This window comes from Cardiocondyla obscurior, linkage group LG04 (genome assembly GCF_019399895.1).
Source record: "Cardiocondyla obscurior isolate alpha-2009 linkage group LG04, Cobs3.1, whole genome shotgun sequence".
Lineage (NCBI taxonomy): Eukaryota > Metazoa > Arthropoda > Insecta > Hymenoptera > Formicidae > Cardiocondyla > Cardiocondyla obscurior.
In genome coordinates this window covers 10,986,799-11,007,915 of record NC_091867.1, presented here as the reverse complement: position 1 = coordinate 11,007,915, position 21,117 = coordinate 10,986,799, and the positions used below count along the sequence as shown (strand labels likewise).

Sequence of the window (21,117 nt, the reverse complement as noted above, 5' to 3'; positions counted from 1 at the left end):
TTATTTGGTTGGGTCGGAAAAGACAGAGTCAGTTTTTCTTCTTAAACACTGCATGCTTTATGGCCGGCCGCGTCGAGCCACGATCGAGCCTTTCGAGAGGAGCTCATGCATGCTCGAGTCTCGAGGTAGTCGACTGGACCATGTGCTACGTGCGATCGCGATTGACTACGGTAATTTATATATAATCTCATCACGTACGAGTGTTAATCAAATTGCCGAAAATGGGACAGAAAAAACTTTTAAAGAGGAAATATGACATAACTAAGCAGAAATTAGCAGAAAATAAAGTCGAGGCTAATAAAGGTGTACACATTTCAGATGAAGAGGTATTGTCTCTATTTGTTGTCACTACATACTATTTATGATTTTTAAAATGTAATTTAAAAGTAAAATTACATTTATTAAGATGACATATTGTAATTATAAATGCGTAATTACGACGTATTCAACACTTTTTTTTCTTAATAACTTAGAGTTCTGATACAGAAGATTTTGAGGTGGCCTCAATTAATGATGATGAAGACCTAACTGATGAAGACATAGATGAAGATGCTGTTATACCCAGTATAAATGAGGAAGAAGAAGAAATGGATGAAGTTATCTTTGAATCAGATGAAAATAATGATAATTTTAATGAAAATGAAAATAATTTGAGCAAAAATAATTTTAATGAAAATACAGATGATTTGAGGAAGAACAATGATGATTCAGATAAAGATAACGATGATAATGATTCTCTGATTAAATTAAAAAATGACAAATTGAAGAATGAGAGCAAAAGTAAAAAATATTCAACATTTAAAGACAAAGTGGCATTGAAAGGAGACAAAATTAAATTAAAAAAAAATGAAAAAGACAAGAATTTTAATAAGACTTGTAAGAATGATACATTTAATAAAGAAGGAAATACAGATATGTTTAATAGTACAAGTAATGAGGATGAATATGCAAACGATAGTTCTGATGAAGAAGATATTCGTAATACAGTTGGAAATATACCAATGAAGTGGTATAAAGAATATGAACATCTTGGTTATGATTGGGAAGGTAAAAAAATTCCCAAACCTATGAAGGGTGATGAATTAGATAACTTTTTGAAAAGAATGGAAGATCCTGATTTTTGGAGAACTATAAAAGATTCTCAAACTGGTCGCGATATTGTACTGAGTAAGGCAGATATAGATTTGATTGTGAGAATTCAAAAACAAAAAATTCCTGATGTTCAATTTGATGAATATGCGGTAAGTTTTCTTTATGGCTGTTCAGAATTACTTTATGTACTACAGCGCTCGGAATTAGTAGCCCAGTTCAGCCGATTTCTGATCGTCTCCGCCGTCGGTCCTCCACTATCGCTCGAAGCTCGACGGCCGGCCGTCGGCTGCCGATCGTCCGGGAGACGCTTTAAACTCGGAAGCGTTCCTATGTATATTCACGTTAGAATCATACACTTTATTAAATAATTAATAAAATTCTTTTTTTATAAATAAATTTCTTATTATTAACATCTTATTATTAACTTTATTATTAACATTAATTATTTAATAAAGTGTATAATTCTAACGTGAATATAAATAGGAATGCTCCTAAGTTAAAGCGTCTCCCGGACGATCGGCAGCCGACGGCCGGCCGTCGAGCTTCGAGCGATAGTGGACGACCGAAGGCGGAGACAGAAATCGGCCGAACTGGGCTACTAATTTCGAGCGCTGATGTACTATATGAAAATAATGTTTTAACTATTTTTATATATTTTAAATGTAGCCTTGGATAGAGTGGTTCAGTTCTGAAGTAATGAAAACGCCACTTCGTAATTTCCCAGAGCATAAACGTTCATTTTTACCATCTAAAAATGAAGGAAAAATTGTATCGAAATATGTGCACGCTTTAAAAATGGGATGGATGAAATCTACTGCGGAAATGCAAAAAGAAAGAGAAAAGAATCAAGGACCACAGTTTTATATGTTATGGCAGTCTGACGATCAGGCAGAAGAAATGCGTAGAATTCACAAGCATATTCAGGCACCAAAAAGACATTTACCTGGCCATGCTGAGAGCTATAATCCTCCACCGGAATATTTATTTGATAACAAAGAACTTAAAGAATGGAATAAATTGAAGGAAACTCCGTGGAAGAGGAAATTACATTTTATACCACAAAAATACAATTCTCTTCGAGAAGTGCCTGCATATCCAAAATATATCAAGGAAAGATTTCAGAGGTGTTTAGATCTGTATCTGTGTCCGAGATCGATAAAGATGAAATTAACAATAGAACCTGAATCTTTAGTTCCGCAATTACCTAGTCCAAGAGACTTACAACCATTCCCAACAACAATGTTTATGGTGTTTAAAGGGCATACAGATATGGTCAGAAGCATTACTATAGAACGAGATGGCCAATTTATTGCATCTGGCGGAGACGATATGACATTGAAGAGTGAGTTATTTAATTTCTCATATACATTTATGTGTTACATTATCATTTTGTATGTTATATAATTATAAATTTTTGGAATAAAGTGTAGTCTTATTTGTATAATTAATTATTTAATATTATTTTACCAGTTTGGGAAGTGAGTACAGGTAGATGTTTGAAAACCATAGCTTGTGGCGGTGTCATTCGAAGTGTAGCCTGGCGTCCAAACCAAGCAGTGTCATTGATAGCTGTAGCAACAGACAAAAAGGTGCTTTTAATAAATCCTGGAGTCGGAGATAATGTTACTGTTAACAAAACCGATGAACTTGCGAAAATAATACCACAGAGCGAAATAATGGGTAAACAATTAATTAAATTATTAAATTAATTTGATTTATTACAAAAATTATTTTAAAATATGACTTAATTAGTGAGTGACAGGGTGCAAAAAGCAGTGCAGTGGGAACAAGCAAATGATGAAAGCTGGAACAATGGAATTCGAATAATTTTAAATCATTTTAAAACTGTAAATCAAGTAACGTGGCATGGAAAAGGAGATTATTTCGCTACGGTCATGCAAGACGGTCAAAATAGATCAGTTTTGATCCATCAATTGTCGAAACGAAGATCTATATTACCTTTTAATAAATCAAAAGGAATAGTACAATGTGTGCAATTTCACCCATTTAAACCATTTTTATTCGTTGCAGTAAGTATTAGTGATTGAAATATATAATACTAATACTCTAGTTTTATACATTTATATTATATTTTTTTTTAGACACGAAGAAATGTAAAAATATATGATCTTACGGAACAAGTAATAATAAAAAAATTGTTATCTAATTCACAATGGATATCCACAATGGACATTCATCCAGGTGAGCTATTAAATTTTATTGTAAATTGTTATAACTGTGTTAATCATACGCTATGAATTTTTTTTAGGGGGTGATAATGTTTTGGTAGGGACATACGATCGCAAAATGCTTTGGTTCGATTTAGATTTTAGTAAAGAACCTTATCAAACATTACGGTTACATGGAACTGGCATACGTGCTGTAGCATTTCACAAACGATACCCACTGTTCACTTCGGCAGCTGACGACAGGGCACTAATTGTGTCGCATGGAATGGTATACAGGTAAAATATTACATATATTTCGTGTATTTAATTGAAAAATATGTAATGTATAATGCTTGTAATTTTTTTTTTTTTTTTTTTTTTAGCGATCTTTTAAAACAACCATTAATTGTGCCTTTGAAAAGATTATGTAATCACGAATCGTATAATGATTTTGGCATTTTGGACGTCATGTTCCATCCTATTGAGCCATGGGTATTTTCCGCTGGTGCAGATTCTACTATACGAATGTACGTGTAAATAAATGCAGACGTTCAGATCTTTTATAGGTAATGCCACTATAAAAAAGAAATTATTTTAGTATATTTTATGCAGTTTTATGTAAAATACATAAAATACAGACGTTTTTAACTCGTATAAATTCCTTGTAATGTAAATGATATAAATTGCAATTGCACATAATAATAAAATGTAGGAACTCGTTTCACTTATATTAAAGTTCTATTCAAATGCAATAAGTTTTATCAGCTGAATAACTGCTACAAGAAAATTATTATACAAAAGTAAAATACATTTACTTAAAAATATAAAAGTAAATAAATAACAATTGCTCTATTTCGTATATCAAATCACGACATATAGTAATGGAACTTTACTTTTTTTTTTTTTTTTCTTCCCCTAATATATTTATATTCTTGTTCATGTTTATTAATACAACATATTAAGATAAAGGAGAGTGTCCTAGGCATTGCCATTCGGGCTCGCCGCAATCGCAGGTGCGTCCCGCATGTCGGACTTGGAATACAGTGACGATACCTCTACTATCATCAAATTTGCATGTGATGTGCAGATCGTGTATCAAAAAAGTATAAAATTGATTACCTCCCCATCTTTGTCTTAAATACACGGACCTAGGGTCTTCTTTTAGTACATTTTCTATAGCTTGTTTTTGCTCGTCTACCTTATCGTCTAGAATTTCATTTAATTGCATTAGAGCACGTTCGTTAAAGATCACGGATAACATCGTTGTACGAGGCTGCGCGATCCAGTCCGGTACTCTTATCTCGGAAAAGTTACTTTCCGTCGCATTCGTCGATCTGGACGATATAGCTGTTACGGCGTGAATATCTGGCAAAGTACGCGAAGGCGTCAAAGTTTGAGACTCGAGTCCCTCCTCACCGTCGGGCGCTTCGCGTATTCCCATTCTTACGGGAGAATTGTCAACTCTTGCGTGTAATACATGACGATTGACTAAATCCATGTCGGTGCCGCACACTGTGCTTGGTCCATCCGCTCCATCTAACAGTCTAGAATTTCGTAATGTCTGATTTTCGGTGTAATTAATTTCGTTGTCGTTATCACTGTCCATGCGTGGTAAACCTGCATTACTGGAGTTATTTATATCTATTCTGTGTAATCTATCGTTTAAATGTCTAATGGAGTTCGTTTGTGGCTCAACTATTAATGTTGCGGTGTGTTCGATGGATAGATCAGAGCTCGACCTTGCGTCAGACGTTCTATTACATACAAAATGTGTTCCTCTATGTACGTCCGCATTAATGTCATTCTGTAACGAAGTATTGGCATGCGCTTCTGCTAGTTGGGAGGATTGTTGCGCAATGTCGTAACCATTGAGACTTGGATAGGCTTGAAACTCTTCTACTTGGAGCCTTAAAGCAATTTCTTCATCTCTGGAAATATCGAGTTCGGTCTGTTCATCGTTGTTGATATCTGTATCATTAAAAGAGTCAACCTGACTCTCACTCGAATTACAGATTTCTTCCACATGAGAAAACACATCTGAGGCATTCACATTGTTCTCTCTTAACCTATTGCCTAATTTTTCAATATGTAGCGGACTGTCGTACTGCGGTATATATGGCTTTATGTCTAGAACAGGAGTCTGATTAACCATGTCGACGCCTTCGAAATAAATTGTATAATTTTCAATTTTTATTATTTTAACGAGACTAAGGCCAATCGGACATGGCCGATGTGGTGAACGTGTAGAAAATACACCTGTTCTTATTCCATTTAATCTCGGCGGCGTTACCTTTGCACGTATGTGTGTCGAATCGTTTCTATGAAAGTGGAATAAAATCCTATTTGAAAAAAAAACAAAAATCACATTATCGATCGTTTAATAAAAAATTAAAGTTATTGCTAAAAAAAAATAATTACCACATATGGGAAAAATCCTGTAAGCCTTGCAAAGCATGATCCGGATTCGTAAATACAGAGTTATGAAGTGTTAACTTTCCTGGGACCTTTCCACATATGCCTGGCTGTCTTGGAGTTGCTCTTTTATTGGGGAACCAAGTAGAAATGACACCGATAGGTTTCAATTTTAGAATATCTTGATCTTTGCTTGTGCCAGGTTTTGCCTCTTCCAAAGATATTAGTTTGGATTGTGGAAGGGCTTCTCCATGTTTTTGTAACTCCAACAGACGTTTGATATTATCAACGTCTTTATCAAATATGTATCTCAAGCTTTTCACTTGTTGCCTGCAATATTAAATCGAAACATTCTTCGCAAAATTGTCTCAGGAAATATAAATAAAATAAGATACAAGTGTGGATTAAAAAAATTCCCAATAAAGTATTGACGTATTGAAATGAGAATTTTTATAATACCTCAGATTATTTATTTCTTGTCTGGCTGTGTTCAGTTGGCTGAGCAAATAATCAGTGCTTGTGCTGGAATTCTGACAAGTCAGCTCCATGCTCATTATCGTTCGCATTTACAGAATACCTTTCTCCTTTGTCTCTTCCGCAATGACAGGTGTGACCGGATCTGAGGAAGCTCTTAATTTTGCGACATTCCGTACGTCAGAGGCGCCGGAAGTTCAATTAGTTTGCAACATCCGGATACCTAAGCGCGAGCTAACGCGAGATTATTTTATCGAGACTAAAAGAAATTTGTATTACTTTATTCGCTGACGCGGCGGCAAATAAGCTTCCCGTTCTAGCGGGGGAGTAAAAAATTGATTGGCCGCGCCGCGTCGCGTGGCATTCGACCGAAAGAAGCCGAACAAGGATAAACGATACCACACGGTTCGTTATCTGTGTGCCGCGTATGCCCGGGTGGAAGACATCGTCTCATCGACGCGCGCTCTCGCGGTACTTGAGCGACTCTAGCCTCACTCGTGGCTTCATGACCAGTCTGTAGTTCGGTGACGCTCTCCGGGACAACGGGAGAATAAAGGGTATCGGCGTGCGGGGGTGGTTATCGCGTGGCGACGAGGTTGATTCGCGTGAGTGAAGGACCCCGCGAGCGCGGGACGGACGGACCCCCCCAGGGCAGAAAGAACGAGACGGCAGGAGGGAAGCGAGCAGCGCCATCAGGCAGCGTGATAAAATGAATCGCGAGAGGCGACCGTGAGGGGACCACCGATCTCTCGTGCTCGCAAAAATTCAGCCGAACCAAGCAGCCATCGAGCGCCGCGTGCGGAACGTCGGACCGTTCAACGTGTGTGGAAATTGAATTAGCGGCCGCGTACGAGCGTCCACGCACCCGTGGATTACCGGCCGGTTGGGTCCCGCTCTCCTGCCCCCTGCCCTCCCCCGCATCTACTCCGGAGTCGGCTGCGAGGCCGACGGGAACCGACGGTGGCGGCGACAACCTAACCAGGAGAACAAGCGCGTTAGCGACGAAAAGTTCTCCGCGGAAGCACGAAGGGCCGAGAGATTCGCTGCGGAAAAGAAAAAAAAAACGAAACTGTTGGAGTACTCGCGCGAGACGCGACCACTGCTGTAGCCTTTTACGTAGAGAAACATCCGTACGTATCCAGGCGACGTGCCTCGTCAGAGCGCCGACCGGACGGACCGCCGCGCCACTACGTCACGCTCGCACCCTTTGTTTATGCATCGGACAAGCTCTTTCTCTCTTCGATTTCTTCTCTCTTTTTCCCCCGGTGTCCTCGACGCGACGGTACAGGCCTTGGATTTTACCCTGCGGATTTATCGCGCGATATGTCGTCAAGAGAAACTCACGCGGTCTCCACGACGTCCCCGACACTCGGTGCATCGTGCACTCGTACGCCCGCACGCACTCACGCACACGTTCTCGCTCGTGAACGCGCGCGCGCGAATGCACGCGCGCATACATACGTGCACGATTGTGGCAAAGCTGTCAACGCTGTCAATTTGCGGCCGATCGCTGTTCATCCGTTGCCGTTATCGAGTTGTCCGCGAAAGAGATTATCGATCTCCCGCCTCCTCGATACATGCCCAGGATCATCCGGTTTGTAAATCGCGAAATAATCGCCCGACCGACCAGCATTGTGTTTTGTGTAGAAAGGGTGGGAGAGAGAAAGGAGAAAGATAGAGAGAGAGAGAGAAAGACAAAAAAAAATACCTCCGATGGTATGCGAGAGATGCTGACGAGGTGGTCGAGACGATTTTAACGTCAGCGCGATCTGTCCTTTGTGGCTTTAATATCAGGCGGCGTTGTGACAAAGAAAAAATCAAGTTTATTAATAATAATTTGTATACGAATGGTTCATTAAAATTCAGACCGTGTAAAGTGCAGTTTGTTTCAATGTTAATCAAATTTACATATTATATATCGAATGAATTTGTAGAAAGAAAAAATAGATGAAGAAAAAAGCAATTTTATTCCGCTGACATGTACCATGTAAAATTTACGAAAGTTTAAGATTTAAAAGTGCTTTCGAGACTATGCAAAAATATTTAGATGTACTTTGGAATTTCAAGTGAAATTTTTTATTGAAACATTCAGTATTTATGTAAGAAAGTTTTAGCAACGTCATGTATTTTATCTTTCCAGACCTGTGCATGAACAATGGCAGCGTTACCTCGAAGGATTATTAAAGAAACTCAAAGATTAATGCAAGAGCCAGTTCCTGGTATCAGCGCCGTGCCAGATGATACAAATGCTAGATATTTTCACGTAATAGTAACGGGACCTGAAGACTCGCCATTCGAAGGTGGTTTGTTTAAGCTTGAATTGTTCCTACCAGAAGATTACCCAATGTCTGCACCTAAAGTTAGGTTTATCACAAAAATATATCATCCAAATATAGACAGGTAAATACAGCACCTGCAATGTATCTATCTTTTTCATCAAAGATATGCTGAGTTTTATCAAATTACTTTTAGCATTTCTTATCAATTTCAATAAATTAAGAAAGAGCAGTACAAAAGACATAATTTTTTACTGGAAAATAATTGAATAATCTGATACAGACATAAATTTAATAATAAATTGTGATTAAAAATATATCTATATTAAAAAAAAAGAAAAAAAAAAAATTTAATTGATATTCTACTGTCTCAGTTATGTCTCAATAGGATTTATCTGAAATCTGTTTTTATTACCTACAATTTATTTGTAGATTGGGCAGGATTTGTCTGGATATTCTCAAAGATAAATGGAGTCCAGCGCTTCAAATCAGAACAGTTTTGTTGTCTATACAAGCACTTTTGAGTGCACCAAATCCAGATGATCCCTTGGCAAATGATGTAGCTGAACTTTGGAAAGTCAATGAAAGCGAAGCGATACGTAATGCCAAAGAATGGACTCGAAGATATGCTATGGATAACTGATCTCAGCCTTGTCAGATCGCCCACGACAAAGCAAAGCGACGTTACTGCTACCTTTCCCAGACTTTTGATCACCTTACCCGCACCAACTGCGTATCTGGCACCTGTGTCCACAATTTTGCTATAAAAACAATAAAAGTTTTGTAAAACAGAATGGATATTTTCTATATCGTGGGGGAAATGCAAAGCATGGATTTATTCAATCGAGAAACTTCGTAAATATCTTCCTACATTAACGTTGCGTATCCGCAAGAGGAAGCCTCTCTCTGTGAGAAGACGCGGTGAGATATGTTACATAAGTTTGAAATTATATTAAGGAAAAGTTATACCATCATTTTTCAATATATTGCAAATTTAGTGCAATTTGCAACTAATATTTTTCTTTTTCCTCCTAGTGTATATTATTTAAAAGTGAGATCGAAAGATTATTACATTATACAACATTCTTTTGTTTTTAAACAAATTACTATGTATGCTAACTGGTTGTCTCTGTCCAACACATTATAGATTTAAGTATCTTTACATACCTAGAATAGACAACGATAAGATTGATCAGTAATAGTTATTATTTATCTTTCATGTCTTACAGATATTGTATTTAAAAAAGATACGCAAGTATTTTCAATCTATATAAAACTTGAGTGTCTTTCAAGATGCACGATTATTTTGTCGCAAAGTGTGGAATATCGTAAAAATTTAAAATTTTTAATATATTCGCATTGCATTCGAATACATTTCATTTGTATTCAGACAAGTTAAACTATTAATAAATAGAAATCTTCCATTATATTAGTAACGATTGCCAATTAATTGCTTATAATGTGTAAATATAAGTAAGAAGGGTAGAAAAATTCTTTATTGTATCTTACAATGAACGAATTTTGTTCATTAAGATATAATTATACAATAAATTTTAACATAGAAAAAATTGATTCGATTAAAAAAAATATATAAAAAGAATGTTTTATGATGATTGTGCTTACTTGAGCAAGACAGTGTAAGATACATAGTTACATATATGCATATACATACGTAAATATTTTCCATTTTACAAGCAAAATTATAAAGATCGTAATAAAAATTGAATATATGCAAGGAAATAGTTAAATTTACATACGTTGCACATTGTGTAAGTAAATAAAATAGAATGATAGTAAAAACAATATCTTTGCAACAGACCACTGGCAAAAGAAATATATGTATATTAATAGAAATATTTAACATAATTATCATAATGCATTGGCTCAATAAATTAATCTTAATATCGATATAATCGGCTTAATAAAAATGTCAATGGTTTATACTTAATGTACGTTTTATTGCATCTAATGTGAGAGAAAGTACAACCAGTTAACATTCATATAAAAATAAAGACATTTGTATAAATAATCTTTGGTTTTTTTTTTCTTTTAATAACTACAACAGAGAGGTTTTGTAATTTAAGGACACGGGAATAGGTTAAAACAATTGTAGATAATCTGCAATAATAAATAAATTATTAATAAGAGTTTGGGATATAGACTAATTATTCTATTGTATGCGTTATTATGTTGTACCGATGTGGTACGAAAGATTTTCCAAAAGTTACTATGGAATAATTAAACGTAAATTGACGATTAAGATTTGCAAGAAATTAAATATCCATATATATATAATTTCATTAATGTATAATCGATACTTAATCATATATTTCAATATGTTCCCTTTTTTTTTTTTTTTTTTTTTCTTACGTTCGTTTATCATTGCTTTGCTGAAATGTGTTAACATGTATAATAAAATTTTATGAATTAATTATTTTTTGCTAAATTAGTAATAAATATGGAAGCTAATGCTATAACAATAAATACTAACAGAATGAGAACGAATAAAACTAATTTTTTTTTTAAATAAACATATACATGTATATATTATAGACTAAAATGATATGTCATTTTATATTTCTGTTGTAACAAAGTGTATTAATGTCCTTGTCAACGTTAACTCGGTGCTAAAATGGATGTAAAGAAGCTCGTCAGGACATTTTAGAAGGAAAGAAGTGGCTCGTCGATGCTGCTTTTCCCGATATTAATAGTTTAGATAATTTTAGACTGCTCTTATGAACAAGCTTCATAATGTATATACCTCATTGCTTCATATGTCATGTGGAATATTTTAAAGAAATAAAACCTTTAAAAGAGAAAAAAGAAACAGAGTGTAAGCTATATCATTTTCATCGACTATTTGTCGTACCACGATTCGAAGTCACAGATAACTACGCGTACGGATTTGAATTCAAAATTACATTTTATTGTATCTTAATATGGACTAGCATATACCATATACACATTCAATAGCTCACTTATAGTTTATAACTTATTATACACTCACAAACATTGATAAGGACAGTCATGATATCTCGTAGCATGTTTCATGACTGGTGAAGCTACAGCGCAAGCTCTATATATGTGTGTAAGATATAATTATTTTTATTTATTTATGAATGGCTGGGATTTTTTTTTCTCAATTGCCTCATAACGATTCTTACTGCAATTTTGGATTTTTTTTTTCTTTTTAACCATTCATACTGACTTTGCACGATCATCATTCTTCACTTTGTAAGGCTCAATGATGCAAAACATGCTTTGTCATCGACGAAATATTCTATAAATCAGACATTATTCATCAATGTCCTCGTTGAGGACGAACGTGACACAAATGTCTTACAGCGCTTGGAAATAATTACACGACGAAACATTTCTTTTTATTTTATTTCGAGGCTGTACTTATTTCGTAATTGTACGCTTATTTAAATTTATAAACGGAACAAGTTTACTAGATCTCCTTCCCTCGCATTCGTTCATATATAATATAATTTACCAACAATCGTAGAAAATCTAGAAAAAAAAGTTCTATAGAAAACGAATTTAGATGAAGAATATCGATAGAATATCAACAGAGATAAAGTCAAATGAGGCTAAATATTTATTAATGTATGCTTGTAAATTTAATACTTTAAGAAGCCACAACTTGCACCTTTAAGTTATTAAGACAAAAAAGTTCTTTGTTCATTTTTGTTTTTTTTCTTTCGTAAAATGTGAGTCAACGAACGAAGACTTTGTAATAATGACGATTTAATAATATTACATTTCATCTCTAACGAACATACAAGTAATGACCACGCAAGGCCAGATTGACAGTATAAGTTGCAGATGTTATTATTAAAATGTGGCTAAACACATTCAGTCAGGGTGGCTTGCGATGGCTGAGTATTAATTTATTATGTATATACATGTATACATACATGTATACATATATATGTATATATATATACTTTTCTTTATTTATATTTATATATATATTCATCTTATTCTTAGCGTAATGACTAGATAAGTGTCAGCCACCCAATATATAACACATCTTGTTTGATCCCATATATTATATTCATACCGCTTTGTGTTGCTCGTCGAATATATGGTTAAAATTTCTATGCCAAAATCCATTTGCCCTAACGTATATAGTCACGATTTATTTTAAACTCTGGTGATTCCGGCAAAAGATAATACTTTCTGCACATTCGTCTAGACATTTGTCCGCAATGAATGAAGGTCTCTACAATGATATATCGGTTCCCCATGATATGCAATATCGTAATACACTTCGCTACACCCTCTTTCAATCAAGTAATGAAATTACTTAATATGTATATATTTATACATATATTTCGTGACATTTCTCACGTAACTATTCTCACGAGACGTTCCGTTCGCATCGATTCGCAACACCGTGCGCTGCGTTTTACTTTCGCTTTCACATAATTAAATATCGTAGACAATGAAAAACTTTTATGTACATGCTCTTTATTCGCCCGCCTCGCAGAGAATTGTTTCGTAGAAAGTATCGTATCTATGGCAAATCAGAGATCTTTGAAGATATCAGTGTAATCGAAGAGTCAACTTAAATTTAGATACGAAGTAGAACACGTCTGTTACGTCAATAAAACGAAAAGAGTAAAGCTCATAACATGTTCAGCCTTCCAAAATTGAAGTTCTAATTTATTCGTTACACAGTTAAAAATTCTCGTCATTTTAAACCAGTTTCCGTGTGATTTTTACAATACAATAATAATTAAGACACTATTTAAACACAAATGCTATGATCTATACGGGCAGTTTAAAAAGAAGAGTATAATTCATTAGGCGAAAGATATCTAATTAATATTTTTCGAAAATCTGATCTTTTCACAAATAGAAACGATAGTCGATTTGGACAGAATTAGGAATCTAATTGTTTCTATCATCGAAAGGCCAAACTTTTTCAAGCTTATTAGATATCTTTTACGTGATATTTTACTTAATTCTATGAACACTTTCTTTTTAAACGCCCTACTAAATATCTAAATGATCTTAGAGAATGTAGACAACGTAAGCTTGACTTTTTGCAAATTAGAATACGTCGTTCTTTGAATCGCATATTCTTTGACAGAATCTGAATTTTTCAGTTCGTCGAAAATTATGCACACTTCGCTATCTCGTCGTCGTTTACGCCTCACTACTTAATGTACTTTGGCATTGAAATTTTATCAGACATGAGGAATCTCAAAGTTTGTCATCGCACACTTCTTGATATTTGAAGCAGAATAGCTCGAAGGTGAGAAATCTTCAGCAAAAATAGATAAAACTTAGATTATTACGGCGTATAGTATTTACATAGAAGAGGACGTTTTCTTCTTCTTTTTTTTTCTTTTTTTTTTCCTAGCAATATGACTGTGGAATAACGCTTTTTTTTTTTTTTTCTCTCTTCGAAATGAGTAATTTTTATCTTATTGGGTCACACATAGAAGTGGAATCAGTCTGTTATATTTTAGAAGAAATTTTCCATTGACGAAGAGTTACAAGTTGAGAGAATCTATTTTTCATTTTTGTATGCCCTATGTGTAGTGAAGCCACATTACGTCGACTACAATTTACATATTTTACATGCAAGTATTATACATGGGGAGTGAAGACTTACTGCAAGCTGATACGGATAAAGTGCCGTCTATAATTGTAAGCCATTTTACGATTAATTACTAGAATTATTTTTATAAACTAAATTTTTCCGAATACGAAAAATAAATGAATTAAAAGGAATTTTATTTTACAAAATGAGATTGATTAATAAGTATTGATTGGTGGAAATATTTTTAAGTTTTTCACTAATCTCTCGTGGAAATTTGCTAAATGAGACGAGGTTAATTGAAAATATTTTTTTTATTTAGATGTGCTTTAGAATGACGTGATACTTTCGAGAGGCATATAGACTTTTAGTCGGTAAATATTTAAAAAATTCAGGGTGATACTTTGAACAATTCTAATGTGAGTTTTAAGTTAAAGATTCAATTAAAGTTTAGTTTGATGAAGGATACAGAGTCTCTACGACAAATGGAGACTTGGTAAAATATTAAGAGAGAAATAGAGAGAGACTAGAGGACGTAAAGTGCTGAAAAATTTAGAGGCCTCTATTCTAATGTGCCTATGTCGAGTGCGATATCTTATGTCTATAAAATCTAGACTCTTAAATACACAGCCATTTTTCAACATTTATCAATATGTGATCGGAAAAGCGAACGATAATGTAACATACCTGAATAAAATGCAAACTATCATTTGCAAAAAATAAGAACAAATCTCACGCATCCACACACGCGCGCCCGCGTGTATATTTTTTCCCAAAAACGTAAAATAATAATATCTATTATGAAATTGTGCATTTACATCAAAATATTCGGAGTAAAGAAAAAAAATTCTTTTTGTTTAATTTTTCGCGAACGATAGTCATTTATGAGGCAGAATATAAAGATCTTTATTAAGTTTTACCCCGAAAAGTAAATATATCACGTGCTGCGTTACGACTTCACTTTCGATACAGGTGAGTATTATACGACAGAATAGCGTCAATAAAGCGATATGTAGGCATACGTGTCAAATCAACATTTTTGTCTACTGACCATTTCTGTGTATTCGACAACATGCATATTATTTATCTTTCGCTGAGAGTCAGGATTGCAATTTAACGTATTGCAAAACAGATTCTCTACCCGTTTCAAAAAAGTTTCTCTCACATATACATAGAATACGTTATTGTGCTCTTCTATATAATTACTATAGCGTTGTTTATCACGAGATTTACGCGTCCGAAGTTTACTACGGTAAGATAATAATTTTAGTAGAAATTAATGTACTTTGCGGGATCGCCCCGCAAGTATTCGCCGGCCTTAAGGATAAAAAAGATTAAATAAACACTTTAGCTTAAAGTGTCTCCGCGAGAGATAGAGGGAGATCTTTTTTTATAAATATTACTATGTCATTAAACTACGTAATATACAGTTCCAGCCCTGCTCCAGCTGTTGGTAAAGAGCTTTGTGCTATTTATATTCATGTGCAACTGCATCATTTGCATCACCTATCATCATCCTTGGCGCGAATAATGCGATTCTCTGTAACATCTACTTGTGCACTGAAAATCAATATATTTCTCCCCCCTATCGTTTTGCTAGATTCGTAACAAATCGAACGCGCGAGTAATTGCGACGGATTCCGCCGCAATTTCTGCACCGCTCGGATAACAAATCGAACACTGCGATGCATTGACGTAACGCATTGATCAACATTAAAACAATATCTCGCAAGATTTTAGGGGATATATTTATGTTATAGAGAATCTCATTGATTAGTACTAGACAAATATCTCTTACGATAATCGATAATCATATAAATTATGTTAGAGTAGATAGTAACGTTTTTGCGACGTACCTTTGTAGTCTCGTTTACTAAGCAGGAGCTGGTGAATGTATCGAATCGTCCCATAAGAATCGAAAACACAAAGCGATTTGCATAGAATAACCTGTACAGTAAAGGTAGTAGCGGATAGTATGGTAGTGGATGGTGGATGTATTGTCTGTTCACTACGCATCAGCCAGGCAACTCAACGTTTTTTCTTCTTTTTATATGTACACCGGAGACTCCTGGCCGGTCAACAGCCTAAACATGGACGTGGGCATCGTTTTCATCAAAATCTAGAAAAGGAAATTAACATTTCTTTCACTATCGTATGTAATTGCTTCCCGATATTATTCCATTGCGTAAAAAAATACACAGAGCCGTATTTAAAAACAGCCACTTTAATTCCACGCGCTTACGTACCTCTCCCACTGACGTAGCCAAAAGATTAACAATCTTTTCGTGCGGTACAGCAACGACACTCTGATTATTGATTTCAATTATCCTATGGCCCACTCGTACTCCGCCCCGCTCGGCGATCCCACCTCTCAATAGACTACATATCACTCCGTTCTGTACACTAAATCCTAACTGATATTTCGTGTCGGGTCTCTTGATTTTCACTTCGACCACAGGTGCACACGGCACGACAGTTAGCTTGACAACCGTTTGATTTTTCGAGTTCTTTATGTAAGTCTGACACGTGGATAAAGGCAAGCCGACTAACGATACGCCATTAATCGCTATTATCTGATCGCCAATGTTAAGCTGACCACAACGGGCAGCGGCCCCGGCCGGCGCTAAATTTGCTATGACTACGGTTGGCAGCATCGAGCCCCATCCGGACTCAACAATCACAACCCCGAGAATCTCCCCCTTCGCCTTCGGTACCACTACCTGCAAGTAAAAAGAGATCTTTACTCTAATGTAATTACAATTTTTTTTTTTTTTTTTTTTTTTTTTTTTATCTATCACGATAATTAACATCCACGTCTAAATTTGTGATATAAAATTTAATTGCATTTCGAAAATTACCTCTTTCTGCATCTCTTTCTTCGCAAACATCTGCAGCTCGTCGCCGAATATTTCCTGCGAGTTGAGCACTTCCTGATAATCCATTTCCTTAACGAAGCTATGATCTTCTATCCCGTTTGCCTTTAGGAACTCCATGTAAGCTACTTGAAATGCTTGTCCGATACTTTGTGCTATAAATTGAGCCTCCTCGCTTTCGAAAACGTGACATATCATCTTGGGAGTTCGGTTGATTTTCGGTACTTCTTCCATTTCGTGCGGCACAAAACGTCGGCGTGCCATTAGCACTACAAGGTCGCCGATATCCGCTATGTACGAAATCGTGCGTAACGCATGATCCATCATGATCTCCTTCAGATCAGTGTTGAGAACCATGATTTTCTCCGTCGAGATGAACAGATCTACTTCTGTACTCGGCTGAGTGTCACCGTCCGGTGCCTAAAAAGCATACCACATATTCTTATTAGTTTTATTACGTTACTAAATTTCTATGTCAGATGCATTGCACAGATTATACGTACCAGCGCCTATCATATGAAAGCAGCATGTGTAACAAAGTAGAGACAAAAAAAGTAATTAATTATAAATTACGTTATAGGTATCTATATACGATACATACGTATAATTAAACATACGTAACGTAACGCTTAATTGCTAGTAAAGTAGATAGTGCACGGTAGTGTAAACTGTATAAAATTGAGCATAATTATTAACGACATTATCACAAACCTGAGAGTTTGAGAGATAAAAGTTGCCTAACTTTGACGCAACATTTAACAACTTGCAAGAGACTCGTCACTATATGATTTATGAACAAGAGTGCATTGTACGCAGATAATACGAGTAACTGAAAAGTGCATATTACGGGAAATCGTGGGTCTTGTGGCCGAATAAAATAAAATTGTCAAGCCGTAAGATGAAGTGGCCGCAAGAGGGTATGACTCTCGTCGATATTATATAAATTAATAGAGGGATAAAACGAATGCTCTCGTAGGAGTCAAAGGGCAATCGCTTGGACTTAACAGCGAAAAAGAGAGGGGGGGGGGCGGCGGGAGACGAGAGGGTTGTCTGGGATAAAGGGCAATGAGGGCGGACCTTTATTTTTGTCACAGCCTCCTCCACCATGTGGTTCTTAAGGCGCTTACGCCGTTTACGTCCCCCTTCCTCTTCCACCTCCACCGACCCGAGAAATTGTAGTCTGAAAACGGTTGTCGGCCCCAAGCAGCCACTGATCGGGGCCAGTTTCGGCTGGGCACCAAGCGCTTGCGACTCGGACTGGCCCCCACCAGAAGCGCTTCCTATAAGTTCTTCGCTCGAGTCGCACTCGTCCTCCTCTAGGCTTCCTTGCGAGGCAATGCTGCAGCGACCATACCCATGCTGCCCCCCATAGTTTAAGAGTGTTGCCTGCATCGGCACCGGCCCGTCATCCTTCCGTAATGTACGCGCCAAACAAACAAACAAACAAAGGCTCTGCTAGTCACATTGCCACGCACCACCGACAGAACGAGAGGCATTAGAGCCAATGTTCATGAGTTCTTGAGTTGCTATACCAAATTCGGCTTTACTTTTCTTTTTATGCACGGTGTATATCATGCTAGTGTCCTCTATCGTATTCCGGATCAAGTCATTCACACATATAAATGCATTAGAGTCCGGTAGCATTCACTTTTGCAGACGATGCGACCTCGTTATGCAATTTTGCCTTCGAACAAGCTTACGGTGTCTGGAAGCTGTGCAACGTGCAAGCATTATACGTTATATTACAGAATGATAAAGTCGTGTATGGACGAGCACCCGCGGATCCGCTGCAATTGTAATTTAAGAACATTAATAGCGATGCTGCATATTTGGCTGTACGCATTTAATTGTTCAGCCAGCAACTCAGAACTCGAAGCACGGTCAGGCTCTGGTATCGCGACGAGCAATCGTGTTTCTTTGATCAGCCAATTTTATCTAATTATGTCATCCCGAAAATGAGCGATGCAGAGATATATAAATAATTAATCGCACACAGAACTATTTGTCGGTGCTATTTGAAGGCACGAAATAAGCACGATGCGGCTAAAAAAAAAAAAAAAAAAACTAAATCAATATACGGTATAATCAGAAATTAATTAATACGAAACTTTAATAGACTAATAAATTTTTCAAAAAATTCCGACTTCAATATTCTTTCATTACATTATCTATATCAGAGTATAGCTTAGCAGCCTTGCGATTCTCATGCATTAAAAGAATTATTTAATATTACAACACTTTTGCTCTTCTCACATCAATTTTTCGAGATAAACTATTTTTACAATAAATATTCAATCGTGAAAACATAATTTCTATTTTAACTCCCGTTCAATATGCAAACAAATATTCTTACAGCGACCACAAAAGAACCACAATTCTGGTCTACTCAATTATAAGATCTCATTTCATGCGACAATCAAATATTATTACAAAGATATTTTCGGTGATCTATATTTTTGAAAACAGACTGAACGAACGAATATAATATAAACGACTAATTACGTTCAATCTTGTAGAATACTGTCATATCAAAATATTATAATTACCGGGTTATTAATTCGTTATCACGCCAGATATCACGTTTCTTTAAGTTCTAAAAAAAATAACGATGAATATTCTATAAAATGTCTTGCAACTTCCCAGAAAATTATTTCTCACGTTTCCCAGTTTTCGTTCTTTCTCTACCGACTAGTGCAATAATTTATGGGGGACTTTTTGCTCAGTTTAATAGTCACCGACTTTATGAACGAGCCAATATCTCCCATGAGTGGACACGGATCTTTTGTGCATAAAGTTGATCAAGAATCTACAGGAAAGCGGACATAGCAAGCGGACATATATATAAATCAAATATTCGTAAGGAAAAAAAAAAAGAAAAAAAAATTAAAAAAAAAAAATTAATAATGAAAGTTTAACAGACATACAGAAATCACATCAAAGTTACACTGAGAAGATGACAGTGTTCGGTGGTCAGGTGGTGGTGGTGTTGGTGATGTGAGGAAGGGGGGCGCTACACTGAAACATTCAGGCCTCTTTGCACAACGGCCAGTTCACAGTTATTATATTTAGATTAATTATCAGATAGATAGACACAAATCAGCATTTAGATTTCTCTCTCTCTCTCTTTCTCTCGAGCTGTCTCAGATAACGACACCAAAACAAAAAAATTATAATTGACATTATTAGAGATAGAGAAGAAGTTAGGTCTACCTTATCTAAATGCTGATATTTGACTGCTTATGAGCAGAACCTAAGAGTAAGAGGAAAGAATTCACTGTTTCGTTTGCTTAATATTGACAGTGTTCTCGAAAGATTGATCAGCATCGAAAACTATGAAAATTAATTAAAAAAAAAAAAAATACATCGTAGCTAGTTATTAACAAAAATCTGGATTATAAACGGAAATGTACATAATGAAAAAACTATAAAACACGATCGGTACTATTTTTCTAAGGAGAGCATTTTTGGTTCAGTCATGATCTATGATTCTTTTGCAATACATATTTTTATAATATTTAAAACTGAGGTATAAACGAGTCTTAAAAGCACGATTTGACAGTACTCTTTCCTACAGAAAACTCTCAGGTTTAACTAATCACTCAAGATTTTAGCATTTTAACCATTTGAGGTAAATCAATGGTCTCGAAACGGTATAATACTAAAATATTTTACACTTGGTAGAAAAAGCGCTAATCTAAAATGTGCAAATCCCTTGCGATTGTAATAGATATGCTACTTGCAATATTTTACAGCTCATATATTATCATTATTGTATATCATCAAATTAAAAAAAAAATTTTTAAAGATCCTCAAAAAGTTAAAAACGTTATTATCGAAATACATTATTGCAGATTAGAGAATATTGCACTGTTGTTCACTACAAATTAAGTAGCAAATTAAAATAGTATAAAGCATTCAGAGCATGCTGCTAATTTCGTTATCATTATTCGTACTTTAATTCTAATAATTCCTGAAACGATTTTACACTCTAACAGATTTTCTAACGTTATTCGTTTTTCGTTTCAACGGTTGGCGATCAAGTCAACGATTGAGACATTTAGCCAATGTGTAAACGTATCTGCATTTTATCTATACGTGTCTTTCAAACTTAGTGCTACTGATCTAAACGGAACACAACATATCATGTGGATGCATCATCTATCAAATATCGCGATATGCTCACTTAATTAGTAGTTTCAGTTCTTTAAAACAAATATTAATTCATACTGTACTTAATGATTTTATTCTCGATGCTTCACAAATATCTT

The 21,117-nt window shown here is 35.5% G+C and overlaps 4 protein-coding genes across 18 annotated transcripts in view; 2 read left to right on the top strand and 2 right to left on the bottom strand.

The window, feature by feature from the left end:
- The first annotated feature begins 59 nt into the window (after nucleotides 1-59).
- On the top strand, nucleotides 60-3,918 carry LOC139101642 (ribosome biogenesis protein BOP1 homolog). Its single transcript, XM_070654949.1, has 8 exons — nucleotides 60-326; nucleotides 474-1,241; nucleotides 1,759-2,434; nucleotides 2,563-2,772; nucleotides 2,845-3,122; nucleotides 3,195-3,294; nucleotides 3,362-3,557; nucleotides 3,644-3,918. The coding sequence occupies exons 1-8, from the start codon at nucleotides 222-224 to the stop codon at nucleotides 3,795-3,797; spliced, it is 2,487 nt and encodes an 828-aa protein (XP_070511050.1). The 5' UTR covers nucleotides 60-221; the 3' UTR covers nucleotides 3,798-3,918.
- Nucleotides 3,919-4,148: 230 nt separating this feature from the next.
- LOC139101643 (tRNA (adenine(37)-N6)-methyltransferase) lies at nucleotides 4,149-6,586 on the bottom strand. The gene is made up of 3 exons (XM_070654950.1): nucleotides 6,132-6,586; nucleotides 5,679-6,002; nucleotides 4,149-5,599 (listed from the first exon to the last, which is right to left on the bottom strand). The coding sequence occupies exons 1-3, from the start codon at nucleotides 6,236-6,238 to the stop codon at nucleotides 4,219-4,221; spliced, it is 1,812 nt and encodes a 603-aa protein (XP_070511051.1). The 5' UTR covers nucleotides 6,239-6,586; the 3' UTR covers nucleotides 4,149-4,218.
- Nucleotides 6,587-6,697: 111 nt separating this feature from the next.
- LOC139101650 (ubiquitin-conjugating enzyme E2 N) lies at nucleotides 6,698-9,216 on the top strand. 4 transcript variants are annotated; one of them, XM_070654969.1, is made up of 3 exons: nucleotides 6,698-7,276; nucleotides 8,287-8,546; nucleotides 8,855-9,216. In XM_070654969.1, the coding sequence occupies exons 2-3, from the start codon at nucleotides 8,302-8,304 to the stop codon at nucleotides 9,063-9,065; spliced, it is 456 nt and encodes a 151-aa protein (XP_070511070.1). In that variant the 5' UTR covers nucleotides 6,698-7,276; nucleotides 8,287-8,301; the 3' UTR covers nucleotides 9,066-9,216. The 4 variants fall into 4 exon arrangements, with proteins under 4 accessions (XP_070511070.1, XP_070511073.1, XP_070511072.1 ...); XM_070654972.1 differs by lacking the exon at nucleotides 6,698-7,276 and adding an exon at nucleotides 7,374-7,740; XM_070654971.1 differs by lacking the exon at nucleotides 6,698-7,276 and adding an exon at nucleotides 7,798-8,195.
- A 960-nt stretch (nucleotides 9,217-10,176) lies between these two features.
- The window catches only part of LOC139101638 (serine-rich adhesin for platelets), a 38,516-nt gene continuing 27,575 nt past the window's right edge, over nucleotides 10,177-21,117 (bottom strand). For 10 of the 12 annotated variants that reach the window (XM_070654933.1, XM_070654932.1, XM_070654938.1 and 7 more), the window contains 3 exons: nucleotides 16,835-17,269; nucleotides 16,223-16,696; nucleotides 10,177-16,095 (listed from right to left, as the gene is read on the bottom strand). In XM_070654933.1, the coding sequence (XP_070511034.1) occupies nucleotides 16,024-16,095; nucleotides 16,223-16,696; nucleotides 16,835-17,269 (981 nt within the window). In that variant the 3' untranslated portion in view covers nucleotides 10,177-16,023. Of the gene's footprint in view, nucleotides 16,096-16,222; nucleotides 16,697-16,834; nucleotides 17,270-17,352; nucleotides 18,260-21,117 lie in introns of those variants that run through there. The other 2 variants (XM_070654943.1, XM_070654944.1) reach the window with 1 other exon arrangement.